General features: G+C 48.7%; 1 protein-coding gene and 1 long non-coding RNA gene across 2 annotated transcripts; both read left to right on the top strand.

Moving 5' to 3' along the window:
- Positions 1 to 867: 867 nt before the first annotated feature.
- On the top strand, positions 868 to 6,165 carry LOC135290929 (uncharacterized). The gene is made up of 5 exons (XM_064404949.1): positions 868 to 1,403; positions 2,033 to 2,380; positions 3,221 to 3,387; positions 4,379 to 4,499; positions 5,590 to 6,165. The coding sequence occupies exons 1-5, from the start codon at positions 893 to 895 to the stop codon at positions 5,658 to 5,660; spliced, it is 1,218 nt and encodes a 405-aa protein (XP_064261019.1). The 5' UTR covers positions 868 to 892; the 3' UTR covers positions 5,661 to 6,165.
- Positions 6,166 to 6,489: 324 nt separating this feature from the next.
- On the top strand, positions 6,490 to 8,204 carry LOC135290649 (uncharacterized). The gene is made up of 2 exons (XR_010353415.1): positions 6,490 to 6,716; positions 7,069 to 8,204. It is a non-coding gene; the product is annotated as an uncharacterized LOC135290649 (long non-coding RNA).
- The last annotated feature ends 6,480 nt before the right edge of the window (positions 8,205 to 14,684 follow it).

The following is a 14,684-nucleotide window of genomic DNA, read 5'->3' as shown; positions in this document are numbered from 1 at the left end:
GAATGAACCTGCAGGGCTTGGAAAAGCTGTGCGTCCCCCAGAGCACAAGCAGTTCTCCAACAAGACTTCAAGGCTGAGGGACAAAGCTTCCCCCTTCAGCTCTCCACAGCAGCTCTAGGGAGTCTCTCTCCATTGTGAAATCTCCTTTGTCAGTCTACAGTGACAAGAGCTGGCTGCAGGAGGCATTTGCATTGGAACTCTCCCCAGATGGGGGGAAGAAGAGGGGATTCCTGAGGAAAGAAAAAGGCAACACTGTTTGGGAAAACACCAGCATGAGTTCACTACAACTCCAGGCCAGAAATCCCTTGAATAAAGCAGCATCCATCCATGGGGCAGCACTTTAGCTTTGAAATCAATCTGACAAACCTGCTGCCCCTTCCTGCTGCTGTAGCTGACTCTAAAGCACGAGAAATGTGCCAACTCTGCCAAAGACAGGCAGACATGGTGAGATAAAAAGAGCCAGTCTGCTGAAAAGGAGACCAAATGAATGTTTTCTAATGCCCCCTTCTCATCCTTTCCCCAGCCAAGCCAGAGCAATGTCCTTCCTCTCTGTCACCGATGGTGACCCAGGCACGGGATGCACAGTGGGGACAGAGCCCGCAACTGCTCCCAGTGCCTTCGCCACGGGCTTCCATTGCCCTGAAATGCCGTGCCGGGCGCTGCCCTTCCGTGCCGTGCCGTGCCGTGCCGTGCGGAGCCCGGCCAGCGCCGGGAGCCGCCCCGCCCGCGCTGTGCCCGCGGCCCCGGCTCTGCCGCGCTCGTCCCCGCCAAGTCCGGCCCGCGCCGGGGCCGCGCTGGGCGCGAGCGCAGCGCCCCCCTCCGGCCGCGCGCCGCCGGCGCAGCCGCGGCCGTTGCGCCGCGGGCGTTGCGGCCACAGGCGGCGATCGGAGCCATGGCGGAGCTGCCGCTGCCCGCCGGGCTCAGCGCCAGCGCCTTCCCCGCCAAGCTGTGGCGCCTGGTGAACAGCCCCCGCGTCCGCTCCGTGCGCTGGGACAGCCGCGCCCAGGGGCTGCTCGTCGACCGCTCGCTCTTCGAGCGGGAGCTGCTCAGCCCGGGCGACGCCCACGGGGGCGGCCAGGGGGTGGGGCCGACGCCGGACTCCTTCCAAGCCACGCACTTCGGTAGTTTCGTGCGGCAGCTCAACCTCTACGGCTTCCACAAGGTGCCGAGCCGGGTTGGCTCATCTGAGCCCGGCGATGCCGGGGGCTGGCTCCACTTCAGGAACCCCAACTTTCGCCGCGACCGCCCCGACCTCCTGCTCCATATCAAGCGCCTGACCAGGGCCAACAGGCAGCGGCTGGCAGCGGGGCTGGAGGTGCGCAGCCGCCAGCCCAGCCGCTTCCAGCAGCTCCGCACGGAGCGGCCGCTGGCGTCCTTCCCTGCCGGGCAGCCGCCCAGAGCCGGTGAGAAAGAGTGGGAGCTGTGGGCGCGGAGGCTGGCGTGGGCTGTGGCCGTGGGCCCTGCCCGTGCTGGGGCTGCTCAGCGCAGCTGCCCCGGCTGGCACAGGGGCTGTCCTTGGGCAAGGCAGCTGTGCCGGCAGGGCCCGGGCGCTGTGCCGGCTCTGCCGGGCTGCCGGGGCTGCGGGACGGTCCCGCCGCGGCTGCGCTCACCACAGCCCGGCCCGCTCGGCTGCAGCTGGCCCAGCCGTGCGCCGTGGCTGGCGCTGCTCCTTGCCTGGCCCAGAGCCCTGTCCCAGTCAAGCGCAGCTGGAGGGAGCCTCCTGTCCCTGTAGAGCAGAGGAGAAAGCACCGGGCAGTTGGGTTTCTGGCAGTTGCCTTCTGCCAAGGAGCAGCAGTGGGACAGTTTTCCCAGACAGTTGAACGAATAGGGCAGAGCTAATTAGACAAGGAATTGTTAGTTGAATAGCCCCAGAACATGTGGGGATTTTTTTCTTTCTCACCCTGTTTGGGAGGATGGGAGCTTTTGTCTTTCCTGATAGAAGTACAGTTGCTGCCAAAGGAAACACACCCAAAGACCAATAGTGACGCGGCCTTCTCTTTGCTTCCTTTCTTCTTCCCTCACTGCTACACAGTGCTCTCATACCAGGACCTCACTGCTGCCTCACCTGAGGGTTTACAGCTGCCTCCAGGCCCTTCCAGGCTAAGCGCAGGTGCTCAGGAGTCTGACCTTTTCCTGACATCTCCCAAGAAAGTCTTTGCCTCATCTGGATTTCTTGGGGTTTCATCAGAGGAACCAGGCACCAGCAAATTTCATCTCAAGCGTCAGCTCATCATTCCGCTGGTTCCCATAGACTGCAGATGCCGCCCTGAGCTCACGGTTTCTCTGCGTCCCATAGACCATCACAGCCCTTCCATGGCCTCTCCAGAGGGAAGCAGCTGCACATCTTCAGAGCAGTATTTGCCAGCCTGCAGTTCATCAGGTAGGGAAAGAGTTTCTACCCTTGCTTTCCAAGCAGGTCCTGGTTAGTGACCCTTTAAAGAGTTTTCCTGCAGTGCTCTATCATGGGTAGATCTCAAGCGAGAATCGGGTAGAAAGTGTCAAGTCGCCTAGGAAGAGGGATCTTGAAAACAGAAGGATTTTCTGCCAGCTTTTCCTGTCCTTGCTGCAGATTTGGAGGCTGTTCTGGGCATTTTCCAGACAGCCCTTCTGTAGGGGTACAAGGGCAAGGCAAAAGATATTGCCTAACAAGTCATCAGTGTTAGGTGCACTCCCCTCTTTCTTTGAATGAAGCCAGACTAGGATGGTGAGAGGATATTGCAGAGGTTTAAGACTGTCTGCCCTGAAAATCAAGGCAAACCACTGAAATGAGCTCTGCCTGCCCTAGAAGAGTTGGAGCTGCAGAATACAGCCTCACCCACAAGGCTGGTTTTAGAAAAAACTCACAGTTTAATTTCAGCATGTGTGTCTGAAGATCTGGGCTCTTCCTGGGTGAATCCACTTTCTGTGGTCTTTTGTGATGAGAAACCAAATGTAGCCAAATCCCAAAGCTGCTGGGAAGATGCAAAAGGCTGTGATTATAAAATGTGTGTGTGTGTCTATATCCCTTTTACAATCCATGCTTTAATCTGTGTACATGTGAATTAGGATAAATATTTTTTAAGAGGAGAACTCACTCCCCCACTCCCCTGGCAAGTCTGAATACATTTCTGGAACTGAGGTTGCTCTGTGCTTCCTGTGATGTTTGATCCAAGGCAGCACTAGAGCTCTGTGTCCCAAAGCCACATTGTGGAGCCTGACCAATGTGTTTGGATTCTTGCAGCCACCCCAGGCACTTCAGGCCCCAGCGCTCCAGCTGGCAGTGCTGGTTTTGCACCATGGACAGCCCCCAGCTGGCTGTGGAATACTCCTGGGGAAGAGGAATTGCCACCACCAGATCTGGACATGGTGCTTGAGACGCTGGAGGAGATGTTTTCTCCCTCTGCTCAGGTAACTGCATTGGACAGGGAAGAAAAGGGCTGGGAGCTGAGAGCTTGTGAATGTTGTTGCATGGCTGAGAAGCAAAGGCTTCTTGAGTTCAGCTCAGTGAATGGACAGGAAAAGATTTGCTTGGTGAAACAAGACTTCCTAAAGAAGAGGGAATGAAAAAGTCTCCCCCTGAATAAGGATGAAGAGGTGTGAGCCTGTGTTGGCCAGGTTTGGGTGCCTGTTTTCCTGGGAAGAATCCCTCGTGCAGGGGTGTTTGTGGTGAGGAAGTGGAAGCTTTGTAGGTTCTAAGAGGCTTTGTTTGGTGGGAAAGAAGAGAAGAGTGATTGGAGAATTGCCAAGTGTCCCGTGCAGGGAGGGACATGCCAGAGGTGCCTGTTCCAGCAGCAGATGTGGGCTGTGCCTCTTTTGGGTGGGAAGGCCAAGGCAAAGCAGGGCTGGGCTGCAGCTGCTGCTGCTGCTGTGTGAGCCCTGCCGGGCGTGTGGGCGCTCCCAGAGCCGTGTGTGGGGCTGGGCTGGAGCTGCAGCTTTCTTGTCCTCTGGGTAACCTGGTGCCTGCAGCCCAGTCTCCATCTGGGAAATCCTCAGCTGGGCAAACTGGCCAGTCTTGCTGTCCATGTTGCAGAGCTCAGTCACCTTGCTCTTGGGCAGCTCTGTGGGAAGAGATGTGTGTTCCCACGCAGTCCCTGCCAAGCTGCAGCCTGGATGAGACTGCTTTGCTCAGGGTTGTGGAGGAGGAGCAAATCTCTGTGCCAGGACTCCTTCCTTAGCAGCCATTCCATGTGTTCAGTGTCACCCCCACGTTCAACACTGTCAGCTTTGACAGCTCTTGGACTGTGTTTGAGAAGTGAAATTGTTTTGACTCTTGAAGGGCTTTGGGGCCCAGAGTTCTTGTTAGGAACAAGGGATTAAGAGTGTGAGGCATGGAGTTGTTGGACCAGGTGTTTGGTGTAACTGGTGAGAAGGGTTTCTTCCTTTCTGTTTCTCTTTCAAGGGGAATATTAATGTTGCCCCAGAGTCTTCAGGAGGGCAGCCTGTGGACAGAGCTGAAGCAGAAGGAGCTTTGCCTGGCACCAGGAGGTGCGGGAACAATTCCCAGGAGCCCGAAGAGCTTGGTAAGGACAGAGTCCCCCTTGGTTTAGAGAGGTGTGAGATGGCTGCTGCGAGCCTGCCTCTGGCAGCAAGGGAGATGAGCAGAGTTGAGCTCCTGTCTGCAGGGCTGGTGCTTCCTGGTGCCTTTAGTTCAAATCCTGCACTGGCACAATCTCCCCGAGCCCTGCCCTCCACGCTTCTCCAGAGGCTCTGACACTGAGTCCTCTGCTGTGGCAAGGGAGGAGGGAATAAAGCTGACCTTGTGGAGTTGTGTCACCAACTCGGGTGTCCCAGTTTTGTGCTGATGTCCGTGGATAAATTTGCTGTAGGGTGTCAGTGCTCTGGAGGCAACACTGAGTGACTCTTGAAGGGAGAGAAAAAAACCACAAGAAAAGGTCAGTGTAGAAGTCTGAGCTGTTTGTCTCCAAGCATTAAATCAATGTTGTACCAGTCTGCTGGTAGGTGTAGTGAGATACATTAAAAATACAAGCAGCAGAAGCTCTGAGGCCAAGCAAATCATCAGTCACAAATCCAGTAGCTCAAGGAAAACCTGAAATTACCCCAAATTAGTGAGAACTAAAGGAGAGATAGAGCACTTTGGATCTGCATGCTTGAGCAAAGCTGCTGCAGCCTGCAGGCCTGCTAGGAAGTTCTTTCCCTCCCAGCTGTTCATCCCAGAGCTGGTGGTTGTTTTGGAGGAGCTGTTGCTCACTGCAGAGGGCAGGTTGCAGACGGCAGGGAACGGTGCTGATTCATAGCTCAGCTTCCAGCAGCCCTGAGCTTCAGCCATTTCAGTGGGGACTGAGGTCTCTCTGTCAGCACAGAGAAAGAACAAGGCTGGGCTTCTTTGTGGCAGCTGGGGCTGCCTGTGTTTCCAGCTCTCATGGGTGCCCTTTGCACTGCAAGGGTTTTGACTTAATTGGGATTCTTCAAAACTTCAGAAATTTTCAATGCTTGGATGGATTCTGACTCTTTAAAGAGCAGGCTTCAAATTGCCAAGTGAGACTCTGCCTTTCAGGCCATCTTTTACAGTCTTTGACACAAGGACAGTGACTTCCAAGAGGAAAGATGCACAGAGGCCAATATTGACCCAGTGTTCCCTTTGCTTCTCAGATTTCCACCTAATCTACCTTGCCAGGAGGGCTGCCCTGCGTGAGAAAAAGGATCGGAGGGAGAGCCTGTGACCATCGGGCAGGTGGAATCCCTCCATTTATACATAGATTTATAGATTTCCATAGTTCTATTTATATATCCTTGTAGTTACATTTATTGATTTATACAATCCTATTTATATATCCACATAGTTATATTTGTAGGTTTATAGAGAACATATATATATATATATATATACATCTATACAGTTAAATCTATATATAGTTTTTGATGTGATAGAATTATATTTATGTGCATGTAGTTACATTTATAGATTTTAAAATTGACATTTATATACATAGAGAGTAATAATATATTTTTAATATTTTTATATTTATAAATCTGCATCGATATGTAGTTAGAGTTATATGGATTTTTAGATGGATAGATTGATGTTAGTGTAGGTCTAGGCAGTATTTTTACCTCTTTCCCCCTCGGCTGCCTTTTTCACCTCTGGCTTTTCCCCCTGTGCCCCCTGTGTCCCCTCTCCCTGGGCTGGGTCCGAGCTGGCGGCCAGGCCGCGCACAGCAGCAGTTCCAGCCCCGGATGTCCCTGGAGCGCTGGGAGCTGCCGGTGGCCCCAGGCACTGTCCCCTGAGGAGCTGCTGAAGGACGGTGAGACTGAGGGGGCTGAGGGGGCTGAGGGGGCGGTGGCACTGAAGGGACGGTGACCCTGAGCTGCTGCTGGGGCTGAGGGCTGTGGGGCAGCCCAGGGCCATGGTGGCACTGAGGTGACAGGCAAGTGGCACAGGCTGAGGGGGTGGCGGGTCTAAGGGGACGGGATGGGTCAGAAGGGACTGAGGGGGGTGAGAGGACTGTGAGGGGCTGGAGAAGCTGAAGGGGGCTGGGGGTTTGGCGAGAGCATGGCGGGGCTGAGGGGATGGAGGGGCCAGCAGGGAGCACAGAGGGCTCCGGGACTGCAGCTCTGCCAGGCCTTGGAACCAATTCCAGAACCTCCACTTTTGCCACAGCTGCAATGAAGACCACGAGGACCGCCGGAGACTGCCGGGAGCCAGCAGGGAGAAGCCGAGGGCCAGCAGCAGGAGCAGGGAGCGAGGCCCTGCTGCTGCCAGCCTGGAGAGAGCCCGGGTGAGGCCCCAGGGCCGGGGAGGCAGGGTGGGGCTGAGGCTGGCGTGGGCTGTGGCCGTGGGCCCTGCCCGTGCTGGGGCTGCTCAGCGCAGCTGCCCCGGCTGGCACAGGGGCTGTCCTTGGGCAAGGCAGCAGTGCCGGCAGGGCCCGGGTGCTGTGCCGGCTCTGCCGGGCTGCCGGGGCTGCGGGACGGTCCCGCCGCGGCTGCGCTCACCACAGCCCGGCCCGCTCGGCTGCTTTCTCTTTCTGACCCTCCTGGGGAGGCTCTGACATTTCCTCTTCCCTGATGGAAGTGCAGCTGCTGCCAAGGGAAACGTGCCCCTACTGACTGAGTGTTCCCTTTGCTTCCCAGATGTCCTATCTGCTGTCCCTGTGCAGGAGAGCTGCTCTGCCCGGGAGGAAGAGGCCGCAGGAGAGGCTTTGAAGATGGGGCAGCTGGGGTCCCTTTTCTTTCTGTAATATATCTATTCATATATATAGTGTATATTATGTAATATTTAATTTCTGTTTACATATGTAGATTGTTATATAGGTATTTATATATATAACAATATATATTTTTTATATATATAAATATTTCTCTGTGTGTGTGTTTAGTACTATTTAAACATGTATGGAGTCATATAGTTGTACAGTTGTATCGATAAGGTTCTTGGTACAAGGTTCCTTGGGGAGGGAATGCAGCGGCGACAGCTAGCCTCTAAGACTCTGACTCCCCGGCACGCTCCGGCCGCGCCGCCGGCAGCACTGAGGGGGGAAGGGCACTCTCCCCCTGGGAGACTTCCTAGGGAGAGTGCTTAAGGCTGAATGCCTTCAGAAGGGCGAGAACCCCCAGAGCCGTTGGAAGAGGAGCTGGGCTGCGACCCACAGGAGAAAGACCGGACCGCGCCGACAGGGAAAACGGGAGGGTTTATTGAAAGTGCGTCGGGCGCGGACAAAAATGCTTGCCCGGCAGGGCCTTATAAACAGAATACAATGACCAATCTAAATTTTTGAGAGGAGGGAATAACGCGTAACAAACATCTCGGATCTCCAGTGGGAATAAACTGAGGGTTGAACCCTGACCTCTGGTCCAATCACTCAGTGTCCAAGACAGAAGGTTCTGGATGGAAGGGTATGGACACTGAATAACAGACAGGCAGCCAGGGAGGGATTAGGAGAGATAACTCGTAACTGACGGGACAATCAAGGAGAGGGGGAGAGAGAGAGAGCCCGGGCAAAACCATAACAGGAATGGGGGGTACAGGAATAAACCAACTTAAAACTAATGCACCCCTACAAGGGAATGCATATTTTTGTATTTCTATATGGGCTGTACACTTGTAGTAATATGTAATAAATTAGGTTGTTAAAGTCCTAATTGATCTTTGTATCTAGTGAGTTGTAGAGGCTGGCAATAAATTAGGTTTTGTTAACTGAAGTTGGTATTTTTATATTTTTACATAGACTGGTTGTAGTAATCTAATAAATTCTTGTTCTTAATCCAAATGGAGATTTGTGTAGTTCTGTATTGTCAGCACGGGTGCAGCAATTTGAAATAAATGATGTTTTTCAATGGAAATTGATTCTCGTGAGTTGTAGCCGCAGCTCTCTTCACAGAGAGCAGCAGCTACATCGTGTGTTTGTCCATCAGCAGTGTGGCAATCTGCAAGAAATGCCATTTGTCAGCTGCGATGGGGGTTTTGTGATTTGTGCTACCCCAAGCCATGAGCAGATGGAAATGCTGCAGGATTTGGGCCATGGAAATCTCCGGCCACGGCCAGCACATGCCCCACCTGCACTCAGGCTGGGCACGGGAAGGGCAGATTTGGGATGGCAGCAGAGCCACACGTTGGCTCAGCACTGGCTGCCAAGGCCTGCTGAGAAAACTCCGGGACTCCACTGGGAGCAGAGCTCCTGCTCTGTGGATATGCAGATAATTCAGTCCATGTTTGGTTCTTTACAGACAGACACACACAGAGAGCTGTAGGCAGCGCTCAGTAACCCGTGACATACTCGATTGTGGGAACTGAAATGGATATTTCTCTGTTTAGAGATAGGGGCAGCAGAGTGGTGCCATTCTGCAGCCATCTTGTATCAGGCAGTGGTCGCTCTGTCTAAGCAGTGCAGTTGCAGCAGTCTGTAATGAATTTCCCTTTTCAACTGACATTGGCTTTGGGGCACTTCTCGTTTCCGTGATGAGCGACCACATCAATGTTTGTCCCTATTTCTTCACTGATCCTGAAGCTTTGACGAGTGTGTGACAGGCTGTGGCACCCAATTCCTCACAGGTGTGTCCAGCTGTGGGTAAGAGACCTGTCTTGTCTGTGAAACATCCGTCTGAGGGTATTTGTCAGAGAGATGTGGTCCATCTCCAGAACCCCCTCAGGCAGCACCCTGGCTAGGGAGGGGAAAAATGTAAGGGGATTTATGGCATTTCTTCTCTTTTATCATGTATTTGCACGAAGCTGTAGCCTAAACTTAGTAAAGCAAAGGATAGACTTTGTTTGGTCATGCCGTGTGGAGCAAATGGTGCAGGAACAGCCACAAGCCAAACTGCAGGAGCAGCTTCTTCTTGGTCCTAACAGGACATTGTGTACAAGAAAGCACCACAATCTTATTGATTCGATGTTGGGAAGGATGAAAATTTGACAAGAAAGTCTCACAGATACGTATGCTTAGCAGAAAGATTTTTGAATGTAGAAGCTGAGGAAGGAATAGAGATGGAAGCAAGTTTTGATATAGAAGAAAAGAATTGCTGAGCCAGTCTTACTGGATAACCAAGGAGGCAAAGGATATGTTAGTTAGAAGGGGTTTTTATGACTTAGAACAAAGGATAAGCCCACCTCAAACAAGAAGATGTTTTTACTAAGCAGAAAGATAGCACAGGCAAACAAGTCAGCAAATGTTGCAAGTAGCAAAAAGGTGTCAGAATTTTCCACTGCAAGAAAACTGAAAAACAACTTCTGGCTTAAACTGTAAACACATTTAGTGATTGGAGAATACTAACATGAATATGGTAATTGTAGTAGTTATGATAGGCTATAGATAAAAGTTAAGGTATAGATTGGTTCTACTGTATTAAGATGCTCAGCAAAGAAAAGTATATAATGCGTTTGTAACCTAAAGGAAGGGTCTCCAAGCCTGCCTGCAGATGCAGCTGACAGCTCTAGGCACAGGCTCTGTCGCCCACGACCCTGGACTGCTCTAACGTCTTGCATGTGATAAACTGCGTTTTGGAAGAGCCGCCTGGAGTCCCGCATCTCTCATTTAGGCTCTTACAATTCACCTCTTAGGTAAAACCACAGTGATTCACCGTGTCAAACTAGCTGGGGATGGAAATAACAAACATCCCTGGGCTGGGGCAGAAGCCTGGGAGTCACACGCTTGGAAAAAGAGAGCTGGCAAAGCCAGCCCAAGGCACAGGCACACATTTGGCTCCAGGCAAGAGGGAGCTTGTACTGCACGGCTCGGAGGGACTCCAGGCAGAGGAGCCGGCCGGCGGCAGGGAGCAGCTCCCGCTGTCACTGCCAGGGAAGGACTCGCAGGACGCAGGAGGAGCGGGCACATCGCGGATGGACAGCGGAGCCCCTCCTGAGCCCCGTGGTGACCCCTCCTGCTGCTGCAGTCACAGCACAGCCACCTGCCCTGCAGGCTCTCTTTGCCTTCCTAAGCCTCAAGCTGTGTCGGTGTTTTTCCTTTTCATGAACGGGCCGGGGCTGCTCGGGTACAAGACTTGAGCGTTATTGGCGGGATCAGCCTCATTACATGGTTGAGGCAATAGGCAGAGGGCAAAGCTCACGTACAGCCAGCAGCAGCCAAAGATTTCTTTCTTACAGAGCATCTTAAAAACTTTTTAGCCAATAGCATATTGCTAAAGCTTACAGACAGTTGTTTTAACCGATTACTAAAAGTACACGTACACCTGCTTCACACAGTGCTTGCGTGTCTTCTTTTTATTAACAATACACAATGTTCCATTAGTAAGCTTAAAACTTTCTAGTATTTTGCTAAGCATATTTTCCTGCCATCTAAAAGTCTATCTTAGCCAAGCCTAAGACTCAAGCTCTTGTTTAATATCCTCACTTGCTCTACTATTGTAACATTTTCTACTTTCAGACTTTGCAGCTGCAGATAGCTCTAAGTGTCTTGGCTCTTTCTGTTTCTAAGGCCTGCTTTCCCAGCTTTCTAGAGATCTTCTTAGCTTTACTAATTCCTCCACAACCCACTGCAGGAAGCAAATCTGATTACAAATGATAGCAATTATACCAGATCAAAACTTGTTGGCCCACTGCTAATACTGGATGTTTAATTTTTTAGACTGCATTAAGTACCATCTGTGTTTCCAAAGGTGGTGCTCCAAATTTAGAACCATGCATTCTCTCCTTCAGCTGATACACACACACATATATATATTTATACACACATATATGTTTGTAATTTTCTATGTTTGTAACATCTGTGTGAAGAAAGGGTAAACTTAAGAAAGTGTACTTTTTTCACAGCAGCACAGTTCCATAGAAATTTATTTGAATTTTTTTTCTGAGGTACCCATATTATAAAGACACTTTGGTAAAACTAGTAAGGATGAGAGTTGCAGGGCTGGTTTAAAATCGAATCCAAATTTGATTTCATTCTGTGCAATATTTCCATTAAATCTGAATAATGCCCAAGACTAAAATACTAGAGTTCTCTTTTTTTTTCCCATAGGAAACAAGGCATAGGTGTACTTTTGATTTTTCATTTAAATAGAGGAATCCACTGGACTAACGGATACCTTGGAACTTCTTTATCATTTACAACTACCGACAGCTCTCAGGAACAGAAAGATTAAAGGAAGGGAGGAGAGCAAATCTTTTAAAGCTATGACCTGAGAGTTATTGTACATCAATCTGGAGTTACTTTACATCACTTGGTTAAATACACCATTACCTAAAAATCATGTATATATGTATTTGGTAAGAAGTATCAACTGAATAAACGCTATACATAAACAAGTTCTCATCTAATTATTTTTTGCTAGCCTCATGTTCTCTTCTTATTTAGTAAAATCAGGAAGAGAAACACTGCTGTTCTTTGAAAAATTAATCTGTTAAAATATTGACAACCCTGATGTTTGATGTAGGAGTCTACAAGCAATAATTTTAATTGTCACCAAAGAAGAACAAAAGGGACACATCATCTGTGGTAAACACCAGACATTGTTGCCAGTAGGGTTGAACAAACTATCTGTATGATGTTGTACAGCAGTTAACGTGAAGATCTCATCAATGATGGAGATAAGAGACACTGACCCTTGAGGATTCAAAGAAGCATTTGATAACAATAAGAAGAGCTTATCTTGCCCATCTTAGTTATACTTAAAATGTATTTTATAGGAATTTGATTTATACTGATTGAAAACTCATCACTTCTTGTATGTTGCTGAATAACTAATGCTGATTATTTTAGTCTCAGCCCACAGACTTCAAAGATAAACACATTGCTCCAGCTTGCAGTATGGAACCAGTATCACTTGATTTTGTCACTGAAGTATCAGGAAGTGTTGTAAATGACACAGACTGCCATGGCGAGGTATTCCCAGGATCCGGTCAGCACTGCAAGTAAACATAGGTCTGATTTGCAGTCTGGCAGCAAATTTGCTGAGAGCAAACCAAGTCTCTGAAATTGCCATGGCTATAAAGGAGAAAATGTGCCAGTAGAAAAAAGCTGGATAACAGATTCGGTAAGAAATCATAAAATGACAATTAAGCAACACTATTGCAGAATTGTAAACACAAGTGGCCAGTATCATCATATCCTGTTTAGAAAGGCAGCAAAAGTCATAGTTAATCATTGCATAGTTAATTATTCTCCTCATTCATCTGGGGGTTGCTGAGGCAGCAGCAGCAATGCTGTTCCATATCAAAGATTTGTTATTGTTCAGACCACATTCTAAAATCTCTTGATTATCCACGTGCAGCATGACTTATTCTTTCAGCTAATATTTGTGCTCTTGGTAATAGGATAGTGCAGCCATGGATCGGAAGAGGCATTTTAGATCACTGATTTTATGGTTTCCATCTAGGAAAAGTAATACTAAAAAAGCTTTAACATTCTTCACATTTCATTCTTTCAAGCCATCTAAACCAAGAATCACTTTTGCCTAAGTTTTTGTCTTTGCTCTTCTGGGTAGCCCCAAGATTTGCACATGAAGGCTTGCCAAGCCTCTGATAACCAGGTATCTAGAATTTACTCTTGTGGTCTCAGCACAGCCATCTAATACTGTTTTAAATGCAACATGTCCATAAAGAGCCTACAGATACCACCCAAGACCTGCAGAGCACACATGTCCTTTTGGACAGACAAATAAAAAATGGCATCTCCCCTTAAAATTGCTCTCTAACACTCTTAGGCAGCTCCATAAAGTTTCTGTAGTGGGACTGCATGTTCTTTGCGGTCCTTATTTCCTCCACTAAAAAGGAGGTGTATTATTGTTGGTATTTAATAATTTTGGGCTGTACTTTAGTTTCCATGTGCCTGTTCCTCCATAGGAGCTGGGTGTCCAAACTGCCTGTAGAGCTGGTGGAGATCTCATCCTCGGTTCAGGTGCCTTCAAGTGGGCATCTTGTTCAATTTAATCTACCCTGTGGGATATGTTGTGCCTCATTTGCTGCTCCAGAAGGAAAAAGGTCTCCCACACACACACACACACCCATGCACACCTCTACAGACATGGGGTTCAGGGCAGGGGTCTCAGGTACAGGAGATGAGCTGCCGAGGCTGAAGGTACGCTCATCTTCTTTAAACAGATAAATATTGATTAGATATAGATATAGATATAGATATAGATAGATAGATATAGATATAGATAGATAGATATAAATATAGATATATCGAGATAGATAGATAGATAGATAGATAGATAGATAGATAGATAGATAGATAGATGACAAAGATATATAAAGATATAGATAGATATATGAAAATTCAGCTCAGCTCAGAGGCATGAGGGGCTGCAGGAGATGTTGGCAGCTGCAGGTCTGCTCAGCTGGCACTTCTGCTCTTGACTCCCAGGATAAACCCAAGAGGCTTTGTTGAGGAGGTCTCCATTGGTGGGAACACAGCTTCGTGAAGGGCACTGACTTTGGGAGTCTGACTTCTGAAACAAATGAATCCCTTTCCTGAATCACTGTGATATTTGGCAGGTATGAATGGTTATAGTGACACTCACTTAAGGAGAGGGTCACACATGGATGTGATGTAGCAATAAAAACAAAACAACCACACAAGTGGAATGCACTTTCTGACTCTTTCCGGTGAACTGTCAGCACTTTTGTCCCTACTCATGTGACTGCTAGAAGAATAGAAAGGAGAACAGCAAATTCAATCTGAAGAGTGGTGTGAAATACCAAAATAAGATTTCCAGAGAGCAGAGGAATGATTGTGATTTATAAGCATGTATCTCATTTTTATTGGAGGAAACAGAGACTGATTACAAAGGATATCCAGATCACTTTAATGTTCTCTCTGTCATCTTTTCACAAAGCATGCAATTTCCAACCCACTGCAGTCAGTGAGAATCCTTTCACGGACCTGAACAGGACAAACGTTTTTATCATAATAGAAGGCACTTATGCATGGATATTTAGAGATGATAGCCAGATGTGATAGCCAGTCTTGTCTTTCTTACATTTGTTCTGGTTTTCCTACCATTCCTTTTGGTCAGCAACTTACTAGCAGACTTCAGAGATTGCTTGACATAGTTTGACACTATTTGATTCTGCCTGTATTTAACAGCACTCTGTGGACAATATTAACTGTACTTCGTGCTTTTCCCTACTTTATTTGTACAGCCTTATTTAAAAATAAATGTGAAAAAAAATACATGAAAATTTGTACAACTTGGAATAAAAGTTACAGAGTCGTAGCCATTCAGTGTATCAAAAGGGTTAATGTTTGTAGTATGTGTTTCTGTGTTTTTATTCTCAACTTACTCTAAGTTTCCTT

The sequence above is a fragment of the Passer domesticus genome, chromosome Z, assembly GCF_036417665.1.
Source record: "Passer domesticus isolate bPasDom1 chromosome Z, bPasDom1.hap1, whole genome shotgun sequence".
In the NCBI taxonomy this organism is placed as follows: domain Eukaryota; kingdom Metazoa; phylum Chordata; class Aves; order Passeriformes; family Passeridae; genus Passer; species Passer domesticus.
This window is presented reverse-complemented; position numbering and strand designations above follow the sequence as displayed.